The sequence below is a fragment of the Pipra filicauda genome, unplaced genomic scaffold (genome assembly GCF_003945595.2).
Source record: "Pipra filicauda isolate LSUMZ 115617 unplaced genomic scaffold, ASM394559v2 scaffold1_size10287979_pilon, whole genome shotgun sequence".
Lineage (NCBI taxonomy): Eukaryota > Metazoa > Chordata > Aves > Passeriformes > Pipridae > Pipra > Pipra filicauda.
The window spans coordinates 8,194,385-8,219,407 of NW_024104310.1; the positions used below are offsets into that span (position 1 = coordinate 8,194,385).

The 25,023-nt window shown below is 42.7% G+C and overlaps 1 protein-coding gene across 3 annotated transcripts in view; it reads right to left on the reverse strand.

The window, feature by feature from the left end:
- The window catches only part of PRKAG2 (protein kinase AMP-activated non-catalytic subunit gamma 2), a 207,962-nt gene that overhangs the window by 131,798 nt on the left and 51,141 nt on the right, over positions 1 to 25,023 (reverse strand). For 2 of the 3 annotated variants that reach the window (XM_027727847.2, XM_039380758.1), the window contains exon 2: positions 10,183 to 10,254. In XM_027727847.2, the coding sequence (XP_027583648.1) occupies positions 10,183 to 10,254 (72 nt within the window). Of the gene's footprint in view, positions 1 to 10,182; positions 10,255 to 23,725; positions 24,099 to 25,023 lie in introns of those variants that run through there. The other variant, XM_027727848.2, reaches the window with a different exon arrangement.

Sequence of the window (25,023 nt, forward strand, 5' to 3'; positions counted from 1 at the left end):
GTGCAGGCTCACCCAGTGAGGGGGAAAAGAGAATTCAGAAAAATAAACAACAAAAAAAAGGAGCAAAGATTAAATTCTCCCCACACACAATTAACAGAAGCTGAACCACAATCCCTGTGGGATTTGCCTGTGCCTGGGCTATATGTAGAGTTTATTTCCTTCTGGATGCACAAAGTACTTTTGTGGGTATAAGGCTGCTATTTTAGCTGGGGGCATTTCTCATGAATGAAGGGCTCTGTTCTAGGCAAAAGGCAGACATGGGTTTCAGGTCTCCAGGGAATGTGTAAGTGTAGGACATGGTGGATGTACCCAGAGGCACCGTGTGCCATTGAGCTTCAAGCTCTTTGCACTCCTGCTCCTCTCTTCCCAATTACTCAACACAAACCAGGAGGGATGGAGCACACAGCAACTTCTACACGTGAAGATGCCTCCTGATGTTTGTCAGTCTAGTTAGGTATGAGTGCTGTTGCCACAGGAATCATTGTAGGGAAAAACAGCATCTTTTATTAGGATGGCTTAGATGAGGAAAAGCCTCATAGGCATGTGTGCCCTCCTCTGGATCAGTGAAGGGCTTGTGTGTATGAATACAGCTAAAAATAGTCAGCCAAGTTTAAAACACATGCAATTAACTCCCTTTCCAAAATAACATTTAGCCACAGCTCCAAAACACTTGTAGAAATATGTTATGAGCAGCACAATGGCCAAAAATCTGCTCCCTCCCTAACCCAGGATCCCACTTCTTGGAGTCCTTTCTGTCTCCTGCCTGTGCATTTTGGACCAGCTCCTCTTTCCACTTCGGATGGGACAGAGCTGGAGAGGGTCCTGCTGCATGGGAACTGCAGAAGGTCCCATAGAGAGTGTGAACTCCCTTTTGGGAAGGTTTCTAACCTAAAAGGCAAGTGGCACTTGATCTGGGAGATGGACACAAAAAGTGTGGGTCGCTAGGAGGGGCACAGAGATGTGCCAGCACAGCCCTGGTTGGATGATAAATTCTGCCCTGTGCCCTTCTGCACAGCACAGAGATGTCCAACAAGAGACAGAACAACTTTTTATACCTACACACTTATTTTGAGAGTGGACAAAAATATCTGAAAAATAAACCTGTCCATTGCAGATGAATTAGGGGAGCAGTTGCCCTTAAGGGGAAACTTTTGGAAAAAGATAAATCAATTTTAACTGAGGCAATAGGCACCAAAAGCAACAACAGGCTCTGGACAGTTTCCATAAGAGAAAAAAAAGTAGTGTTTCATACTCATGCAGTGTCCTGAGCCTCAAGATTGCCTCCAAGCTCTGTCACGAATTCTATGTGCAATCTTGAAAATTCATTTCACGTCACACATCCCTTCTGCCAAGAGGACTGTATCTCCTCTACTCCTACTCTAAGTCCTCCAGCACACAGACTGTCTCCTGGTGAGTATTTATCAAGAATAACAGGGCACAGTCCCTCAACTGAGACCTGGAATAAGAACCACACTATAGGAAATTAATAAACAAACTGCACTTTTGTCATGGGTAAAATAGTCCCAAAGCGATAGCTTTTTCATAAAAGCTCATTAACTTTACTAAAATATAATCAGTAAATCATCTGAGACTACTTATACTTTGTTCTCTTCACAACTACACAGTCCAGGAAACAACCAAGTAGCTCGACAGCAACTCCTGTTGCATTGCAATTTAAACAGGTCTGCTGCCAAACCTACTGCCTGGAAGTGGGGAGTAAGAACATTTTCAAGCTTATTTTAATCATAAAACAAATCTGCCACTGCTGCTGCTGTAGTTTAGGACTGTTTCCAGGATGGTGAATTCATTGTAATTTTTCCTAAAGTGACAAGCCATGACATTTGTGAAGCCAAGAGGAGGACGACATTCTGGTTCTACCCTTAATATTTCATGTTATCTTTTTTGCATGCTTATTTGGTTAAAATGACACACTGATAGGAGACACTTTAAAAAGAGCGTGGTGTCCTTACACACTACAGCAATTCTAGAGATGTAAAATGTCAAGCAACAATTTGTCAAAAACGTCAGTATTGCCTTGTATGCACAAGTCAGACACAAAAGCAAATTGTTCTCCGATTCCGAGCTGAAGCAGTGGGATGCTTTTATTTATTTACCGCAATCACAACCAGTTGCCTTCTCTCCATCGTGCCAAGCAGATGAATTAACTAATTGTCAGAGCACCAGGGGCACGTTGCTGAATACACATGTGCATGCTACTAAATTAAAGGAAATTACCACATTGAATTCTTCCCCAGCTGCTGCACATGTTAATTACACGCAGGTTACACCCACCATCAAAGTGGATAAATACCTGTGATTTTGCTCTGGGAATTACAGCAGGATTGCTTTCTCGGAATATCATTTGTGGCTAATGGATTGTGAGTTTTAAAAGACGATTGAGAGTTTTGAAAGGCGCTTCCGTGAGTGAAATCAGCAGCAACAACAGTTACCACAGTGTTTCAGAAAGTCACGAGGCAATGTTCATTTTCATGCTTCAGCTGGGAATGCAGAAGAATCTCTGCTGTAGAATAGACCCCACCATCCCATGCAGACCGGGTGTGACAAATGGCAGTGATGCCAGAGGCACGTTACGCAGCTAGATGGATTGTCAGCCTGTTCTTCATGCTTTTTGGACTTGTTTCCTGAAGCTATGACAAGCAAGTGGGCAGAAAACTCCCACAAGTGCTTTGGAAAGATAACTATGCCCCCAGCCGAGCTGTAGCAGCAAAATAAAAGTATTACACCCCTGGTTTCTCACATTGTGAATCACTTTGTGTTGGTCCAGGAGAAGCAGTAAAGTGACACTGGGCAGAAATATGAAACACACTTAAAAACCAATATAAATGCACATGGCAAAACGACTCATTTGATCCTGAACAGATTGGTCTGTTGGAGATAAGGACTCCAAACCCACAATGCAAGTACAACACAAATCAATAAACAAATAAAGTCCAATCAAACAAATTGAAAAATTCCTCTAAGTACTACGACTATTCACCTAACTAAAAAAAAAACAACTAAACAACCAACCAGCAACAAAACATTACCTGGCTTTGTGCAAAGCATATATGGGATCTTGGAGCTCCATGCCCAGCTTAAACTTCTTAAACCTTAAAACTTATGTTGGAGAGAAATGTCAGCTCCTGATCTTATGTCTGTAGAGAACAGTGCAGCTGGAATGGGGCTTAATCAGCAGCCTGTCAGTAGTGCCAATGTAGCCCTACCCTCAGCCTACAGCACTGTGCTCCCTGGGGAGGTGAAGCAACTGAGCAGCTACATCAGATGTGCTCTCCAAGGCTAAACCAGTCACCTTAGACAGCACTGAGTAAATGTCTCCTAAAACGCTCTAAGATGCTACCAGTTTTCACGTTTTGGAGCACAAAAGGATCCGCAGCTGGGGACCAGGGAGAGACTTTGCTCTGTTGTACACACTAAATGATCATAGGCAGGTTTCTAAAACACATTCAAAAGCGTCCATTGTTGAAAATAAATGCCTTACAGTGCTTGGCATCTGGCAGACATAGCATTCAATTTTTTGAACAAAACGTGAAGTGATAGTGTGGCACTTGTGCCACATCAAGCAGCTCTGGAAGATTTCACTGCAAGAAATAACACTGAAAGCTGCCCCTGTCATTTCACCTGGATGATGGAATCTTTCCCTCTTCCTAATCTCTTCTTCCTTTCTCCTAGCTACCCACATTAGTGGCTCAGTCATGCTGTGATGATGGACCAACAGACTCCCACCTCTGTTTTCAACAGACAAACTTCAGGATGACAAATTCCCAATACAAATAACTACCAGTGCCACCCCATGGCAGTGAATGAAACAGCTGGACAGAGGCTTGAACCATTGAGCAGTGGTCCATGTGGCTTCCCTGCTCACCCACCATCTGATTGGGATTTACTCTATGCTGTAAGCACTCCTCAGGTGCCACTCAGAGAGAGCACAAGCCAGGGACAGTCCCAGGCTGCATGTGGCCACCCTGCTCTAGTGGGTGCAAGAGTTTAACTGTGCCCAAGCCCTTGGTTTTCAGGCCAAGAGAACACTCCCTGACCTCTTTTACTTATTGCCCTAGTTAACATAACCTCATGCTGTTAAGAATTATCAATCCTGAAGGTCATTCAGGTCTTCCTGTATGAAGTCCTTCCCTATGATGAAAAAACCACCTCTCTTTGCATCCAACAAATTTGATTAAAATGCTTCTAATTTCTGTTTCGGCCTTACTAGCAAAGACCCAGGTAACTCCATCAGTTCTGTCTCTCCACCCAACAGTCATCTTTTCATTACCAGCCTGCAATCTTTTCTTTCATCTGTTTTCTTACCTGACTTGCAATTCTTCATCCTACTTTACAAGAAAATTGAGATGTACTGCATTTAATCACTACCATATGATAATCCCCAATGCAATGGGCCAAGATGCCAAACTATTCATACTTCACCACAAACTAGTCTCTCGTCATCCTCACACCACCCATCTCTGTCCTGCCACAGGTAGAAATTTTCCCAACATTGTTATTTTCTTTCCCATGCTTGCCATTGAAAATCTGATCCCCCCCTTTTTGCCAAATGAAGTCCTCTCTAAGAAGACATTTCTGGCCCCGATCTAAAATTTAAAGACCACTTAACTGCAGGGAAGAGAAGTGTCCTGCCAAAGCAACGTGCCCAGAAAAATGAACTAACTCTGCTGAGAAGACCCTGACCACGGATAGGCAGAGGCTGTGTCAGAGTCAGGGAAACCCATGACCCTGCCACAGCACCTCTTCCCAGCCATCTCCTCTGCTGCCCTGCCAGGGTGCTCCAGCAACAGGTCCTTGTTTGGGCACACAGCCTTTCCCAGAGGATGCTCTCCCTGAAAAATCTCTGGCTCTTTTTCAGTTTTTGGTGAATTTAGTTTCATTCTTCAGAATAGGCTGAAAAAAATAATCTGTCTGGAATACAAATGGGCCTAAGCTAAACAGCTTTTAAAAATCCTTCTGAACTTAAGTGAAAGTTATTAAATGCTCTTGAGCTCCGTTCCTTTCTTCTCCAAATCCGAGCAGTGAGGACATTTATGGAGCATTTGAGTTTTGTTTGCTTTTACAACAGTGAGTTATTTGACCTTTATTTTGCCTCCTCACTTAAAATTTTTTTTGAAAGACAAGTAACAGAAAAGGAATTACCTCCCACCATCCTTGACAGGGACAGTAAACAAAATTAGAGATGATACACCACATAGATGTCTACACTTGTTTCCTGCCCTTCCACTGAATCTCAATAAAAAAGCCCTTTGATAAAGTTAATTGGATGATTCTCTCATTCTGCTGGAATAAAAGAGCTCTCAGAGGCACAAGAGCTGACTTCATTAGGCTGAAAGGTAATGAAGGACTTACTCTCCCAGGCACCATGTGGTCACATTCAGCACCACCAGTTCCCTTGGTTCTGCATGAGCAGTAACAATTGAGATGACATCGTATTTTACAGGGTCAGAGATGTCACTTCCCAAAACTAAAGTACAGTGACACTTTCCCAAATTACAATACAATGGGATGAGGCTGGCTGGCTGCACTGGCAGGCTCTGGGAGCTCTGCATTGCTGTACACACGGTCAGGGGAAGGCTTCCAGCAGTGAGCAGGGCTGCTCAAAGGCAGAAGCAGGAGTCAGGAAAGGTGAAAGCAGTGCTGGCTCCCTGTCCACTTCCTAACCCCTGCCTGCCTTTATTTTAAAGTAGTGGATGGGGAGGAGCCACACACATGACAGTGCAGTGGTTGTCCTACATGCCCTTGCACTGAGGTTCCCTGATCCCACTGCAGGTGCCCTCTGCCAAGGCTGTGGTACTACCCAGGGCACTCTCCCTATCCTTGCTGCTCATAAAGAAACGGACAATTAAATACTGTGAAAAAAAATAAATCAAAAGGAGATTCATTATCCAGTGAAAGGGAGGCTGAAAATGGCTTTTTTTTCCTTCTCCTCCCTGTTCCAGGGGTTGCTTGTGCCATTCCCATGAGTCGCTGGACAAACAAAACCAGTCCAGGGACAAGCAGCAGGAGAAAACACTACTTGGAGTCCTTCAGTATTGGAGTCACTTCTCCGACAAAGTCTGACCTGATCATACGTCCAGAACCCAAATTAATCCTTTAACCATCAAGTCACATCCTGAGTTCATGTATAGCTGACCACCTACAGCTATTTTTCAAAATATAACCAAGGCTTTATAAAAGACTCCCCAAAAATCTGCATTATTGGTGCCTGAGTGTAACTGATCCCAAGTTGGCCAAATTGAGGTGGGCTGTTAGTTTGCAAAATGTGTTTTAAGGGATTCAGGTAATTCTGCAGAGACTTTCTTGCTCAAATTTACCACTGTCTCGCCCCTCTCATTTTTTGTATGAACTACAAAATTTATCAGTAATGAGTCTGTCTATATTTCAAGTCACTGATAAAGTATGATATAGTATAGCAACAGAATGTTTTGTCTGCCTAGAAACAAAATTTTCCATTTATTTTAGCAGCCAGGTTTTTCATTTAATAGGCTCCATGTTTATTCAGTATCATTCCCATTTCTTAAATCAAAATGACTTGTGCTACTTTTCTATATACATAACACCAACACTATTTCTCAAACGAATTTATAATCCATTTAAACCCCCAGATTTGTTCAATAAGAACCATTCACAATTAATTCCAGTCCAAATGAGTCTATTATAACAGCATCATTAACTATCCAACAAGAGCTATTTCAGTGTTTTGCCCAGGACTAATGTTTGACAAACCTGCACATTATCCTAATTGCAAACATCACAAATATTAACACAGTAATTGCTTTTTTGGTTGTCTTTTGGAACTTCATCTCTGCTCCAAGATTTATTCAAAATCAACACTAGGCAGAGGAAAACTCTGTCAACTCATTCAAGAGTGTTTTATTAGAGTTGCTTAGATTTAATTTTAAAATATCTTGCTTTAAAATTTTGGACATTTAAGTTATTAATGACACATCTGTCATCTAAGATAAACATCTCACCAGCTTTTTCCCCACATAGAGAAAAGAATTTTTAATGCACACTTCTTTTCCAAGATTTTGTTTATATTTTTATGACAATTCTGTCATTTCCATAAAGGAATGGATCAATATTATTCTTCAAACTTCTTTTCTTCCTCCTTCTCCCTCCTCCATCTATAATTTGCTAGCTGGCTCCCCTGTGGACAAGTTTCTTCTTCTGTCATTTTCTTCTTTCTAATCATTCACAACCCTGAGCATCAAGCTGAAAGCAATGGCTCTCATTTTCCTATAATTTCCACACCTTGTCCTTTAACCTACATTTTGGATGAAAGATCTTTAAGCATTCAAGGTGTTAAGACCTCTAAAATTGATAGAACAATTTAGGTACAGAGAGGCACTCATCCCTGACTGCTGAGTTGCCATACTGTACCAGAATTATTTCTGAATGATGCTCCCCATCACTCGTGATTTTCTAGGTCTCTAAACTTCCCCTCTTCCCATAACAAAAGCCAAAATACCTGCCACAGGCACCTTTCTCCATCACACCATGCCAAAAACTTTTACACAAGATTCTTCACAGTATTATATTCTCCATCTTCAACAGAGAAGGGTGAAAACTATCCCTATCCTCTTCCTGCCATTAGCCATAAAGGAAAGAAGAACACATCATTTATAACAGCAGACATATTAATGAGAAGTGATTAAGGCTAAACTTCAGAAAATGTGTGTCACATTGCCACCACTGCCAAAAAATTCCTACATGAACCTGAACAAATAATTCTAGACTTGAATTTCCTAGCTGTGTAATGAGGATTGTTGTCACAGGATAATGATTGAGGGACACTTGCATGGTAAAGTGCTGAGGATCTCCGTGAAAAATGTTAATTCAGTTTCTAAAAGCCTTTCACAAAGAACAGGAGGATTAAATTAATGGCAGATCAGAAAGATGGGCTGGGAACTGCTCTTGTCTACCTTGATCTATAGCCCAGGCCACAGAAGAGTTAAGTGCAGGAAGAGAGAAATCCCTGATGAATTGCCTGTCTCCAGCATGACAAGTGAATGGAAAAGCCACACTACTGATGAAATACTGACTTTTAATAGACAAAAGTTACACACCGTACTGTGATTTCAAACTTTAACTAAGAAAAACCCTCTCACTTGAAAGGGAAGAGTAACTTGGGGATTTTTTTATGTATCAGCGGTAGGGACTGGCAAGCTTGTATTTAGAATTAAATAAATACTGCAGTCTGATGCTACTCATCATTCACTAGCAGCAAAGATCCCACACTTCACATTGAGGAAAACAATATATAGAATGAGATGTGTGGCAATGGATTTTATTAGATGACCTCTTATCAAAATCTGGGCACTGCCAGACTGTTTCTCACCACTTTGTTGCACGTGTTCAACAGAGCTCCAAGAACAGCGTTAGAAAAAACTCTTGGGTCTTACACACTCCATTGAAGAGGTCAGTTAAAAATGCAATTTCAGATGTTAAACCCCAATTGCATGGTCATTCCAAAGCTAACTGCAGTTCCATAAGCAGAACTTGACCCAAGTAGGGGGGAAAAAACCAAACCAGCATTTACTGAAGCTACAAAAAGAGGCAACTACTGAAACATTCTTCCAGTTCTCCCAAGACAAGCAATCATCAAAGTAAACTCCTAAGGCCAGTGAGAAGAAAAACATGGGATTCAGAAATGGTAGAGTGGAAGTCATTAAACAATACCATGTAATACTGCACATAAGCATGATTAGCTTTGGCACATTTTTTCTTCATGACTGAGTTTCATGCAGCTTTCTCACCTTTCTTTGTTAAAAGGAGGTGATAAATGGAAAAAATCAACTTTCAGCTAGAAACCCCTGCTTTCTTCCAGCTTGACTTCCCCTTCCAAAAACGTCACATTGTTCATTTTATTCAAACCCTTGAAACAGGCACCTTTTGGTAACACTGTATATTTTAATTTCCCTGGCATCTATGAGAGCCCCCCTGCATCAGCGACTTCTACGTCAGTCTTAAAAGGTCCAACACAGAAAAGAACAAGGCCAGTGTTGTAAACACATTCGATTACTGATGGATTGCAGAAATGTTTTGAACATCTGTCCTTTGCTGAGAGGTGCAAAGGAATAGAAACTCGTGCTGTCAACACGAGTCAACAGAGCTCAGTTATTATTGTTCTAGATGCAGATCAGCTTCACTGAGGAAGTATTTATTGCTTCTCCTGCCTTGAATTATAACTGCAGACTCTTTGACAAATAAGCCTGCAGCAGGTTTAGTCCCTATGGAGGTCCATAGCCTTGTAAATACCGTGACAAGTCCAGCTGGCCTGCTGTGTAGCTAAAGATCAGCTTTTGGGGTTGTGTACTATTTGGAGGTGTATCCCTCTTTGCCAGGGTGGTAGGAGGCTCACATTTAGCAGACCAGCTTGCACTTCAACGCTTTGTGAAAATGAGGAGGCTGTGACCTGGAGATGACAGATCCCACCCACAGTTTTTTATTGCTTTGGAGATTGTGTAGGCACTGTATAACCATCCCTAATGTCATCCATTGAATATGCTCCCCTGATCATTTTTAAAGAAAGCAAACTCCATGACTGTATTGGCTTAATTTAATAACAGGCCATCAGAGAAACAAATCGATGCCTCCGGATGGATAACCTTGAGTTAATCCCACATCGAGGAGAAAACTTTCCACCTTGTTTACGGGAAGACTCTACCACTACAGCTTCAGCAAATTAAGGCAGCTCATTTTGCCAATGCCAAGGACAGATAGATCAAGGACACTGAGCACTTAAAGCCTCGGTAGACAGGGAGTAACCACCAGGAGGCAATTCCAGGAAAACCTGCCACAGATACTTATTTGGGCACTGTATTTCTGTAGCAACACCATAAACTTTGTTAGCTAACTATGTTCCTGAGAATGCAGTTATGCAGCATCACTTCATTGATTTACAACAGTGTTACACACAACATCTGCAGTATTTACAATACCACCAGCAGTTCTCATCCTTTACAGGTTGCACTGCAAAAGCACTGCCATGGTAAGGCCTGCAAAAGTCACTATATTTGATTTAGTGCATCACTCGCAACAGGTTGATGGTATGGCAGGGAAGATGAACATTCCAGGACTTTTTAAGCCTAATAAACTGAGTTTACCACCAAGGGATTCAACCACTACAGCGAAGGTGAAGCTTTGGGTATATCCTACCTTGCGAGAAGCATTTTTCTCTGCGCTCTCCACATCACCGTCCAAGAATGGCATGGCAAATGAGCTGAGATCCTGCAAGGACAGAGAAGAAAAACTGATGTCCTTTATTCATGTCTTCTTCCTTCCATCAGAGCATCCCATGACCGTAGCCCAGGGATCTACTTCCAAAGTGCCCACTGCTTTACCCACAGCAATTGCTGGCAAGCAATAACACGGACCCTGATTGCTCTCCATGGCTGAAACCAATGGCAGATGTGAGTTACAAGTGAACAGGGAGCCCTTAGCAGTGCTTGCACTACATCAGCATCAAAAACCACCTGCAGCCAAAGGAAAAAGTCCTGCATTAAAACTTTCAAGGGGAGGTACCCAAATGCCACAGAAAAATTGTTAGGAAATTGCAGTTTAAATACAGCCACTTGCTCAGCAAATGCCTACCTTGTCTTTAGTGGGATGTATGATCTTAAAGAGTATTTATAGCAACAAACACAACCTGAATGAGAATACACTGATGTTCCGAGAAATACGTAACATATATAACAAAGAGGGAGAAAACTGTGCCATGGTGCTTGGGGAGGAAATAACCAATTTACTTGCACAAGTGAGAGAGGAGCAGCCAATTCTGCAGGACTAAAGACAATAAAGCCATAAGAAAAGCACACATGCTCATCTTTAACTAACAAAAACAAACTGCAATTATATTCCACCTCCTGCCGTCTGTTCTGTTTATGCTGCTTCATGTTCCAGCCACAGGGTTTTTAGAGCTCCTTTCTACATGCATAAGGAAATTATGTTAGTGTCAAGTTTAGCATCTGTTTGATCAGAAAAGTAGATAATGAGCAATTCTGTGACCAAAAGCATGAGGTTGCCTAATGCTGTGTGCTGAAGAACTGAGTCTTGGGTCCTAAATCATCTTCCAAATGTCAGGAATACCTTCCCAACACAGAACCTCCCACATGGGAGGCATCACCCTTTCCATGTAATGATTCAGTGCTTCTTTACCACCACATCTGCGTGCACTTAAAAGAGTTCAAAACATAAATAAATAGCAATTTCACATAAACCTAATTTGTGATCAAATAGAGCTTAATTAAAAATTAGCACCGTCCAGGAAGCCTTCAGGGCTTGCTTGTCTTCAGAACTCAGAGCAGCCCCAGGTCTAATCACATCCCATTGTGTAATCATACTAAATCCAAAATATTCTCAAAAATGTGTATAACTTAGGCATACTCCTTACAAGTGTTCAAAAATATTCTGGTTACATAATTGAACAACAAAAATAAGGAACAAAATATTGAATTACTGGAACTGAAACACATGGGAGTAATTCATGCCAAGTTGAAAAGGAAAAAAAAAAAGCAGCAGCCAGGCTTGGCCAAGCTGGCCCGAAACCATTAGGCCCCAAACCAAAGTATTCATGACAAATTCATCTGTTCCCAGCTTTATCCATCCACATTCAATAGGGACTATCTACAACGGCTCAACTACATAAGATCACCCTCATCGCCATGCTTTGACATCTGTATTTCACATCACCTTTGTTTGCAACTAAAAACATAGGGAAACACCTCAAAACCAAAAGAAGAGGCAATTTTTTTGGTTTAGATTTTCACTCTTATCAAAATTTGACTGAGGCTGAACCAGGCACTACAGGACCTTACAGAAAAACTTCTGTATTAATTTGCTTATTCTCATAATTATTTAGGATTAAAATTACTTACTCCATATAAAAACTATCCAGCCATAAATAGCATTTATAAACACTGTCAATAAACAGCTTATCATTATTATTATTATTATTACTTCTTAAGTTACTGAAGGACTTAAGTGAAGAATCTCTGTGAAGAAGTTAAAGAGCCTAATGGAAAGTTACACAAAAACACATCTCCTTGTGTTTACTTTAATTTAGCCAAAGGATTTACCAACATTTTCCTCTACCCATCTTCGGTAGTGCAGAAGCTGGAATCTGATGTATGCTAAGTCATTTTCCATGGAATAAATCAAGCAAATAACTTCCTTGGAGCTCCATGTATTAGCATCCTTATATTACTATTTAGTGTAGCTTCCAGGGAGAAAACTGGCTGTTTGGGAAGGCTGGAGACTGGATGGAAGAAACTGGGTTTAAGGGGACATATATCTTGTCATCAGGGTCAAAAAAGCTGTTCAGAAAATCTGGAACTGAGAGGAATGAAACCATAAGTTCTTTTTTTGAGCAGAAACCTTTAAACCCAGCAGGGGGTAGGTAGGTACAACTATTTTTCTAGGAGCTAAATTTCAGTTCTCAGTCACAATTTCAAGCATAAAATCACACACACACATATATATATATATACATTCTAAAGTCTAAAAGTATCATGAAACCCATCTGCTGACTCTATTCTAATTTGTAACTCTCAGGTATCATGGAGGTATGCTAACTTCATCTGTCTCCACATCCAGAACAGATCCTTATTTGTAAGTAGAAATAACTGGAGCCAGAGCTTTCTGGGCAGCATGAGATCTTTCTTTGTTAATACAGGGTTGCAGAATGTTTCAAATTGGACAATAGTTGTACTTTTAGTCCTGTGATAAAGTCTGTAATTGTAGCTACTACCTAACAATTTTTTCATCTTTCAGTTCTTCACGGAATTCTGTAAGTGAAGGTATGCATTTACAGAAGGAAAAAATACATATATCAAGTGCCAGGCTTTAAATAGTGCTGTCTCAATTCCAAGCTGTTGGTGAAGCAAGGAAATATTAGGTGCTTATTCTCCCTTTACACATATCTCTGCAGAATATAGACAGATACCAATGTTTCGTACGTTCCTCGTCATCCAGAAGCACATGTGATGATGCAGTTGATGATACAGTAACTCGTAAAAAAAATAAAAATAGAAACTGCTCCAAAAGTGTTGCAAAACACCACAGAACTCTTGACAGGCCAGTGGTGCAGCCCTTGCCCTTGTCACAGATCTGACTGCTCTGATCTTACACCAGCAGATACACACTGAAGGCTCCCTCTGCCCTTAGCCGGGAATTGAAACTGTTCTTAGACAGCTGTCTTGCTCTCCAGCTCTGCTGTGCTGCACTTGGAATAAGCACCCTGGACAACCACATGGTTCTGGAGAGACCTTTAAAACTTTCAGCAAAGGTGACCAGTGGCATCCTGGTATGAGGAAGAATCCTTCAGACTGCAGAGCCCTGGCTGAAGAACAAACGGCATCGCGCCCTGTGTCCATCACTCCTGCACTGTATCCTTGGATAGACAACTTCTGCAGAGACCACAGTCTGTGATCACCCTCGTAAGGAGCAAAGGCAGCTCTTGGTGCTGTTAACCTGAAATTAACACTATGAAAAGTCTGTTTTGCAAAGTTTTGTCAGCTTTCCTGCCACGCTTGTGCTCCCCAGTCAGCCCTTTCATCGCTCAGCACCACCTGACAGCCAGACACCACTCCTGCCACTCCAGCTACAAAAAATGACCTCTCAAGCAGTTTAGATTCACTTTACAGCCACAAAGCCGCTGCAGATTTATTTTGTTTTCAATCCACTTTTATTTACAAGAGGTTGTCATGGCAGCTCCTGTTATATTTGCTGAAGAAGACGGCCCCAGGGATAGCAAAGATTTTTCTGGAGGACAGCAGAGCTGTGACACAGCAGAACCAGGGCTCAGTGCTCCTGCAGCCAGTCAGGCTCCCTCTTGGAGAAGGAAATCTCCCACAACACCTATTCAACAGGTGATTTCCCAGTGCAAGTCAGGATTATTCTGTCTGCATTTGCACTCACCTTCTCTACCACTTCTTTCCCTATTTCCTCTGGAGGAACAGCAGATATCTGGAAGGTTACAGATCCTCCACACTAATTTCTCCACCAAAGGTGAGACTAACTCTAGGGTGATTCTGGCCTGGGTCACCTGTACATCTAGAGGGTGATCCTTCTTAAATCCAGATCTTTTTCCTTTGACATCTCTTATATCAGAATAGTTGAGATGGTGTGAAAAGAAGGGAAAATAAAATTCTTGTTCTTTGATACCCTGGGAAAACAAAGAAGCTTTTCTCAGAACTGTTTTGGAAAATAGGAAGGAAAACCACATTTGAGGATGCAGAAAGCAAATACACTGGCTGGCACAGCATAGCCAAATAGCAACAGGAACAAGATCTGGTAGCCAAGCCATTTTTCACCTTTTCCAGTCATTTTCACTGTTCTTTTCCTTACTTACAGGGAGAATTCCCTGGAATTTTTACAGGGAGAATTCCTGCCAAAAAGGCTTGCCCAGACACTCTGGTCTGGAGGCTGCTGCAGCTGGAGACCTTGGTGTCAGAAAAGAGCTTCCAGCAATTCTGCTGCAGAGGCTGCAGACTTAAATAACATCACTAAAGCCTTGAATCCAGTAAAAAACACAGGATAAACAAGATTCCTGTTTTACTATTGTTTTGCTACAAGGCTACTTTGGCAGCCAGGCTGATAAATTTTCTACACAACATCTGAAGCCAAGGGGCCAGCAAGGTACTCTGGGGCACACTGTGACTGACAGGCCAGAGACCGATTTCCAATGTATTTTGGGTGGAAGTAGGACCTTCCTGTGGCCCTACTCAACAGTGGCTGGGTATCAAAAGAGTATTTCACAACCAGCTCCCTGCTGTCATCCTTTGGAAATGTCCATTCAAACACAAGGCATGACCATGAACAACAGGGTGATGTGAAATCTGTGCCCATGGTGGTGGGTCCCCGTGAATATTGTCAACTCTTGCACCATGTTTCTGAGGTGACTCAGGTCAGAAGAGCTTCCTGGTAGCCCCAGAGCCCATCTCTGGTGAAAGGCCGGGTTCCTCAGCTATAAGCAACTTCAGAGTCCCAGCGTGGGTAGCATCATGCAGTCCTGACTCCTGATGGTGTCACCTCTGAGATGTTATTTTTCTGCTTCACTCAGTTCTATATATGTGCTAGGATTGCACCAAATTTAAGGATGTGAAATGCCTGCCAGACATTACAGTTTCTTTTTACAACACAACTCAAGCAGAAGGTGACACTTCACTAAGACGGCTTTTCAATAAGGGGAGACAGCTACTTTAATAAAATAAACGAAGAAAACAACATACAGAGAAATTAAGCTGAGTGCTGACAAAAAAATTGCTAAAAACTGCACTCCTCAGCACCACACCTTAACAGGGCTCTCTGAGTCTCCTTCTCTGCTAATGTTACTGAGCTATGAGCACTTCAACCGTCCTACCAAGGACGAAGAAGGTCGGGATTTTTATTAACATTGGCTGTGAACAGTTTCCTTCATTGCACTCTGCACACCAGCAGATTTTTTTTAGATCAACCTTGGATTCGTACCTATTACGAGCCTATGTAAAACTCTGAATAGCAAATATGCTACATATGCTAATAGCCTGTGAGCAGAATCCAAAGTTTGATCTCTGTGGAATAGAGGGCATAGCTTGGTAGCTCTGCTTGAATAGAAATTTGTCCTTTTCTTTGGTAGCAATGCTATCTATAAGCCTTGGGGGGTTTATAACAAATCACTCAATTATTGCACAAGAAAAGATTCAAAACTGACATACACAGGAATTTCTGTCCTTTTGTTTTGATATACCAGTCATAGTAAAGTATAATAAGGCTTGCTACGCTGCTTTATTCCTTCAGGAGTAGGCTGCTCACTGCTTTGCTCTCCTCACTCCCCCATGCCATGCAGACTGCAGCATGTGTTTTGGAGACAAGAGATATAAGTCGTACTGTGAGACTGAGGATGCTGGTGACTAAGTCTCGGTATGACTCAATGGGAGTGGGCAGTAACAGATGTACAAGGCTGGTTAGATTTGTGCAAGCCAGCTTTGCACTGCACAAGGCTGTTCCAGTTTATTTGTTTGCTAGTACTTTTAAGGGTGTTTATAGTATAAAAGAACAATTGAGTGGGTCTGGAGAGTTTGAGATGGTAGAAATGAGACAGGGAGACTTGGCTGATGAGGCCGTACTGCGAATCCTGTGCTTAGTTTTGGGCCCCCCATAGCAAGAAAGACATTGAGGTGCTGGAGAGTGTCCAGAGAAGGGCAATGAAGCCAGTGAAGGGTCTGGAGCACAAGTTTGATGAGAGTTGGCTGAGGGAGCTGGGGGTGTTTAGCCTGGGAAAAAGGAGGCTCGGGTGGGAACCTTATCCCTCTTACAACCTGAAAGGAGGTTGTAGATGGGGGTTGGTATCTTCTCCCAAAAAACAGGACAAGGAAGAATGGTGAAGATGTCAGGTTAAAGGTGGACCCAATGACCTTAGAAGTCATTTCCAACCATAATGACTCTATGATTTTGTCTGCAGCATGAAGATGCCAGAGACAGCACAGGCCAGGACTTACTGGGTGACTGTGCAGGACCAGCTGTGTGCACTTTGGTGTCAAGGTAGATACAGCATCAGATTTGAAATAAGAGAGGGTAAATCACCCCAAAATGAAGCGCCTGGAAAAAATGGGAAATATTCAGTTCCAAAGAGGTGTTAATCTAAAAAATTAGGGAGCAATGGCTGGCCAAAATCTAACTGAGATGTGAAAATCCCCATCCATCAGGTGATTATTCAGTGTCCTATATAAAAACCTCAGATGTGAAAACTTTGCATAAGAAAACCAGAGTTAATGCAATTTAAAGGCATTTCTTTCAACTGTGACAAAAATCAGACAAGGTCCTAAAGAGCTACTGAAGTCACTTCTCTCTTGTTCTCACCCACAGGTCACCCAGCTTGGATTGCCATCACTTGGTCAGAACTTGCTAAAACTAAGAATTTCAAGGGGAAGGGGATAAAAAGAGCCCTGAAAGCAGTAAGTCCTTGATATTTCCTTGAAAACAGCTGTCTTCTGAGCTGTTCTTCCTGAGTTATCCTGATCATGGGATACCAGCAGCCTGCAGCACACCCTTCTTCAGTTCTGAACTTCCTGACTGATCCTGACAGGTATTAATCTCTAGCAGTCTACAGCAAATTCACCTTTTTTCCTTCTGAGGCTGTAGACAAGATCCATCAACAAAAACTGCCGAGAGACCACGGATTGTTTTTTGCGTTGTTCTCAGTCTCAGACTTAAATCACCAGAACACATTCCTACGCTGCTCACAGAAAAAATGAAGTTTTCTCTCAAGCCTTGTGCTCTCCTGCCAGGAACCACCACCATGTCTTGTTGGTGATTCAGCCTTTGCAAATGAGCTGAGCACACACAGCCTGGGGTGGGATGCAACCCCTTTTGCCTGGAGCCCCATCCTGTTCCGATTGCCCAGAGAGCTCAGGGCTGCATGGAAATGCTGTGATGATGCTGTCCACCTCACCAGTAAGTCACAGACCATCACGAGAGGCTCTCTGACAAAGCCAGAATAGGAACCCCACACACACTTGCACAGCCTGGTTTGTCAGCTCCTTCACACCATGAACCACACAGCACACTGACTGGCAGCATGTTTACTACAACAGCAGATGGACAACCCAGCAAACGTGCAAATAACAAAATGCCATTAAAAAAAAAAAAAAAAGGGAGAGAGAAAGTGAGGGAACAGCAGAGAAAGCAAGCCAGGGAGGAAACCAAAATTCTTAATGTTCCCTGTGACACAACCACGATCCACATACAAACCCATCATGAAGTGCTATCCCAAGGTGCTCAGCCAAAGACAACCTTTCTCTGGTGAGGCATTTCGTTCCAGAAGCACCCAAAATTAAGAATCACAAGGTAAAAGCAGAAGATAACCTACCTCAGTCCTGGATAATGTGGTCAGATGAGTGATGAGGGAATTAAGAAACAACCAAGGCAAGGACTGCAGGAGCCTGCAAATATTCCCCTTCAGATGGCACAGACTCGGTGCCAACCAAATTGCTTTCCAATACTTATAAGATTGCCTTACATAAACGAGACACAGGATCCCAATGTGTTTGTAGGGAAAAGCTCTCATTTGCTATAAAACACAACTTCAGCCACAGCAAAACGCAGAACCACAGGAAACAAAAGATGATTTTGCCATAATGTAATGAAAACATTTGAGATGCTGCAGCACAGGAGCAATCTGAAGGGGATTCAAAACCAGGATCATACTGAGGCTTACTAAATCCTCTCTACACTTGAGCTACTTTAAAAGTCACTGTGGTTTGTATTTATTTATGGTTTTCCCCACGCTCTGTAAGCCAAATATCTTCAAAAATCATTTCCTCAAGGAAGAGGAAAACAAAACAAAATCAGAGCTGAAAAACCCCAGCTGATGGCCTTATCTGAGAAGAACTCACAGGGTTCTCCCTTGCATGTATATGAAGAAAAAAATGTGACATTTGCACCAGGCAGAAAATCTCTGCCATAAATACTTGAACTGCAACTATTTTTTCCAGTTCACTGCATTTAGGAAGACAGCTGCCTGTTGCCTCCTCTTTACATTCTTGTCAGTTAATAACCATGAATAATCTTAACAATTAGAAGAGAGCTTAGAGATGGAAAGCCAGGCAAGTGAGGGATCTGCTCTGATCAAGTAGTCCCTCAAGTAAAAAAGAAAGGGAAAAAAAAAAAAAGTGGAAGCAAACAGGAAATTAGGCAAGGAAAGGATGAACAGGATGGCTCTGTGCTTGGTGTGATGAAGACCTGAGTGGGAGGTCAAAGGATACAACACATGGAGCCCACAGTGAGGAAAGATTCTCCTCTCGATGCTTTCTTGACACATTTTCCTGCATCTCTCTGCAGCCTAAGAGAACAATTTCACATCTATGCAGTTGATAGTCAATTTGCTGTAGTTTTTCTTACACTTTAAGAAACATGTGTAAAAAGAGACCAATATATACAATATGCTTTATTTCATAGGCTAGACAACTTTTTTTCTTTTCCTAAAAGAATGGATGTCTTCATTCATCAGCCTCTGAACTCCTTATTTAAAGAGGCATTTTGCTGAAGCTGGCAACATAAAAAGCCCTGAAGGGCAGAAGAAAGCTCAAATTCTCAGAGATAACCTAGAAAACTTTATCACACTCATAGTACAGTATTCTACCCAAATCCAGCTTGCATATCCTTTAAATACCACCCTTGGCTTTGAGCTAAGAAATGCAGAGATGTGGAACCATTACTAGATTATCAGTTAGCAGTGCCTTGCAATACTAATAAATCACAACACATTTTTCATCCCGTGGGAGTCCAAAGCACTTTGCAAACTGCATATCCAGTCCAGAATAGCTTCACAAGAGGACTTAAGTGATGAGACTTTAATTGCCTGCTCTAGCTTTTGAGATTAGCTCTGGGAAGGCATTAAGGATAACATATCGTTCACCTAACTGCAGCCACCTGAAACACTAGTCATCTACCCCACAATTTATGTCCAGTCCAGAGAGAAGGGAAAAGCCAGCATCTCCAATGGGCAATTTGGTCCCATCTCACAGATTTCACAGAATATTCTGAGTTGGAAGGGACCCACAGGGATCATTGAGACCAACTCTTAAGCGAATGGCCCACATGGGGATCAAACCCCCAGACCCTGGTGTTATGAGCACCATTCTCTAACCAGCTGAGCTAATCTCATTTCCCGGGTATGGGAGAGGCTGAACAACTTCCTTAAACTTCGGAGGATCCAACACAGGATAAACGAACCCCGCATCTTACCTCTCCCTCTTTACTGCCTATAAAGTGGGAATAAAACAAAAACAACTCATTTTCCTTCCCCCCCCCCCCCCCCCCCCCCCCCCCCCCCCCCCCCCCCCGCCGTTCGGAGAGCAAACTGTCCAAACAAGGGAATGCATCTTACTACGGGGTAGGCTGCAGCTGCCAGCGTGCTTTACACCAGCTCACGTTCTCCCGGCTCCGGGGAGCGGCGGGAGCGGCGTAGCCATGACAACACCCGGCGGAGCGGAGGCTGCGACATCCCCGCAGGAGGCTGAGTAAATACTCCCGCAGCTCCGCTCCCTCGGAGTTGTACGGCTGTCAGGACTCAGCCGGGCTAATCCCAGCCCAGCTTCGCTCACGTCGTCGCTTTGCGGTCTAGACACAGCACAGGTATCCGTACGGTGGGGAGCACAGTGAGGCCCTGAGCTCTGCTGGCGTTCCCGAGGGTTACTAAAATGGTATTTTCTTTGCTGCTGTGTAGAAAACAGGGTTAACTCTTTGACAGGAGTGAAATGAAGGAACCACTGTGTCCAGCTGAAACAACTAGAATTTGAGTTTTAAGAAAATAAGCCAGCTCTGCAACCTCTGAGAAAAGCGCATTTGTGAAGAGAATTGGCATAATCTAAGGGAAATGTCCAAGGGATAGTGTATCTCACACTTCCAGACCTCCTCACACCGAGCCCTGGTCACTCTTGTTAAGGCTGTTTCAAGGGATGTGCTCCAAAAAGCACCATAGTTCTGCTTGGAAAAAGGTATTGGAAGACACCAATGACCACCTCTGATGAAAGATGGATAAAATATTTACCCATCTGGAAAATCTTGTGAACAATGAGACATACGGGAGAACATAACAAAGGGATTATTCACTCGCACTTGAAATAGCCATCACTGAAAATAAGTTTTCGCAGTGGGTCAGTTTGGAAATAATCCTCATGTGGAAAGGGAAGAACAGAAATAACACACACCGAGGTTTTTTTCTAATTACTGTACAGGCAATACTAAAATTTTAAGGAAGATATTTCCCCAAGTAAACTTCAGGCTTCTTTCAAGGACTATGGCTTTCATTAATATCTACTATTTATTTTTTTTCCCCCAGAAATTGTTCCTAGTTTAGATCAAGTGCAGGGGAAAAAAAGCTTTCAAATGCGCCATACTAATTTCTGACTCCTTTAGTGACAGTCTTCTGATTTTAGCCATCTTAATCTTCACAAGCCCATTTAAGCACCGTGTTACAATGGGCCTTTCTGAACATGGTGTGGAGAAAGGACAAGCAAACACAGGCTCAGGGAAATCCAGCTGGAAACTCAACCTCGTTACCTACATATACAGGTTGCCAAATGTAACTTCTGCCCTATGAAGTGGTTTTGAAGCCCAGCAGACACTGGTGGGCTGAAACAGGCAAATCTGCGTTTGATTTGGCTGACAGTTTGGGCATCAAAATGTGTTGAGCAGCATTTGATCCTGCCCGGAGAGTGTGGGAAGCATTTCCAAGTGAGCAGGACACCCCGGACATGGTGACAGATGGGCAGAGTACGAGCCTGGTGCAGGAGAGACCATTTCATAACTGGCTGTTGCTTCAAGCCTTGTGGCAGACGGTCCAAACCCATTTGTCACCAAAAAATAAAGCTCACACTGGAATTACCAAGCCAAGGCTCAGGGAGAGCCGCTGCCCACAGCTCTCAGCTTGGCACAGACACTCACCTTGCCAAGGAGCATCACCAAAAGCCTCCCAAAAAAATAACGAGCACCCAAGCTGGAAACAAAATTAAGCAAAAAAATGACCAATCCAATTTTTTTTCCCCCCTCAGGATGAATTAAATCCACAAGCAGGAAATTTTGATTGAGAGGAACATTTTTTATTTTTTCCTTGCTACCAAAAATTAAGTTCATGGAAGTAATACGGCCCTAAAAAAATACCAGTTAGTTTTTTCTCATCAAGAATGTTAATTTCTATCTATATGTATTGAACAGCTGTACAACTATTAGTATGCATTTAAATCCAAGTTTTATTAACATTTATTTTGAGCTCTATTAGGAATGGAAATTGGACTTAGAACTGCAATCAGGCACTAGAAGTCATTAATTACCTATTAGAAAAATGTCTCTTACATCAGAGCAAAAGGACAACTTTATCAAAATATATATCAGTTCTAAGAGCAGAGGCACTGGCACCTACAGTGAGAAACAGAAACAGACTTCACTGGTGACTGTGTCCTCCCAGGTGGAGATGTGCTACAGCTAAACTCACAGGGCATCAGGTTTTTTACACACATATAAAATGTGCTTTCATATAGAAAAATGCATATGGCAACATATATAATTGTATAACATGTGCATACAAACATGGTAACAAGTTCTTACAGTTTCTAACTACCATTTATTTTAAATTTTAGATGATTAAACGTTTCTTGTCTTAAAATCAGCTTGTCACTGGACCTACCTGGGTGGCCAAACAAGCTGAAATGACAGGAGGATTTTCTCCTCCTGATGGAAAACCAGTGGCTCTTTGCTGCCTGAAGCAAAGTAGTTACAGGCGATTTCCATCAACTCTGTGTTTTGCTTTTAAAGATTTGCAGCAATTTTGCTTTTAATTCTTTTAATTTCATCTTAATGAGTGTCAAGCATCCTTGTACAGATCGATGGGGTGGATTTGGGGGGAATGAGGGGCTTTTTGTTTATTTCAAACTAGGGCATTTTCAAAAAATAAATATATTTGTATTCCACTCCCAGTAATAAAAATGGATTAAATTGAAATGCAATAGAGTCTTTTCCTGGGTTTCCCACTGCCCCCCTTTGAAATGAGGGTTGGCCCCATGTCGGCAGGATCCGTTTCATCCTCCTGCCCATCATTCACTCTTCCAACAGATAATCCTGCCCCCCAGACTCCCAACTGCAGCAACTTCAGTTTTCTCACACCTCCCAGGGCTGCTCAAAGTCAGCGCCGCCTCTGCTTTCCAGCCTCTCCCGAACTCACGACTCTTCAGCCCATGTGAGGGATGGAGCTGAGGGTGAAATCTCTTCCCCAAAGGCAGAACCCGCATCCCTCCTGCAGCCTGTAACCGCACCTATAACACAGCGACCAACAAGCAAAACACACACAGGATGCTGGCAAAATCTCCTGCATCTTATGCTGGATTGAATTTCAGTTGCTATTCACCAAACCCCTCCCATCACCCCACTAACGGAGCATCTCTAAACCCTTCAGGCTCCGATCCCCAGGAAAGAACCAGCTTCATCCTTTTTGGACGTTCATTATCTCACAGGTCCATTAACTGCAGTGCAAATTGCATGTGCTCAGCATTAATTCTGGCAGTGAAGAGGGAAAAATGCAAGAGGGACACACAAAGCCTGTAATACACCTCTTTATCCTGGCAAACCTCATCAAATATCAAATATCACATTAAAATCAATAAGCAAACCCTGTGATTTGGGGATTGAAGTGACTAGCCACAGCAATTAGTTGCTCAGCAGTTCAGGCTGCTCTGAGATGAGCAGTAGGAGAAATCAGGCATTGCAGGATGCAGAGACCAGATGGTTTTAGGCTGAAATTAAATGAACGTCCCCCCCAAATGATAATTTCTCTTTCCAAAACATTAAGGAAAAGTTATGCAAGGGAAAAAAACCCCAAACCCAAACCCAAGGTGCATTCTTTAAGTAGATAAAAGAACATTTTGTTCAGCCTTGGAGTATCTATTGTAATTAAATGCTCTAAAAACAGGACAACAGCCCTGTGCCAGCCATGCATGCAAAAGAGACAAAACATGATGAAAAAACCCAAAATATCCAAGGACCACGCATTTCTTACACAGCCTGAAGAATTCCTGCCTCTCGGCAGAGTCCTGCAGTGCACTCGGGCATCCACCTAAATGAATGCAAAATCTATTTCCCCCGCCACGATAAATACATTTTAAAAATCATAACAAAAATAATCAAATCCAGAGAAAACCAGAGACAATCGAGCCCCGTTCTGACTTACAGCTCTGAAAAATCTTGCAGTCTGGCTGGAAACGTCCATCGAAGAACTGCATTCAAAGCTTTTCCCTAAAGGCAGGCGCATTTAAACATCTCGGGCTCTGCTACTGGAGCCGGTGCTGCAACAGATGGGGACCAGGGCTGGGTGTGTTCCTGCCTCCCATCGCGGCACTGCGAGGGGATGGCAGGAGCGGTAGGTAAGGCGGGAGAAGGCAGGCGGCGGGTTTCTCCCTGGCTGCAGGCTCCGTGCCAAAAATGCTTCAGGCATCGCAGGATTCGATTACCCGACTGCAGCAACCTGCCACATCAACTCTGGCGGGGGCAGCGGCACCGACAGGTAATTAAGCGCCGTTTTGGGTGCATTAGTGAGATGTTGAGGGTACACAGGGGATATGGAAGGGTTCAAATAACCGCAGACGTTCTGGATGTGATCTGAAGGGAGAAAAAGGTCCTGTTTTCAACAGCGGAAGTTTCAGATAACTGAGGCTGCATCAGTATCAAATACATGGGGGAAGGCAGCACAGAGCAGCAGATGCATTTTCAAGAGCTGGAGTCTCTGCTGCACCATTACAGCACTGTTCTCCTCTTAACCACAACTCCACTTTGTAGCTGTACAAAAGTCACATTATTTCTCTGGGCTTAAGTTTTCCCATCTGCAGCAGGAACAGGGGGATGACTTGACTGACTTTTTCATTTATTATAAAGACCTCACTGGGAAGATAACAGTGTCTGAGCACAAAGTATAGCTAACAAAAGTATCACCATCAAAAAAAAAAGATAATAGATATTTGAGAGGGCATCACGTGAGCAAGTGCTGGCAGAGCAATGCAAACTTTCCCAGTAGGAGCTGAGGGATGGAAGAGATCTGGGTTTTCTTCTTCATCAAGAAGAGAAATCTGTCTTTATAACCATATTCAGCTTTGATTACTCCCCCAACCAACCTCACAGTGTCCTTTATTGGCAAAGAAATCACTCCCCAGACCACAGGGACACGTCCTTGGCCAAGATGCTATCTAAGGGTGTCACAGATGAGGACACCTCTGACAGAACAAAGCAAAAGGCAGCAAAATACAGGAAGGTCATCTCTGCACCTTCCAAAACTTTAACAGAAGGCATCAAAATACTCCTGTAATGAACTGACAACTCTCTGGAGAAACAGGTGGCCAGATCCTGAGCCATGGAGCATTGCCAACCCCTTATTGGTCATCTCAGAATACCATTTGTGATGATCTATTGAAAGACTCTTCAGGATGGAGGGTTTGCTTTAATTAATGGATCCCAGTTTCTAAAACATTGGCTTAC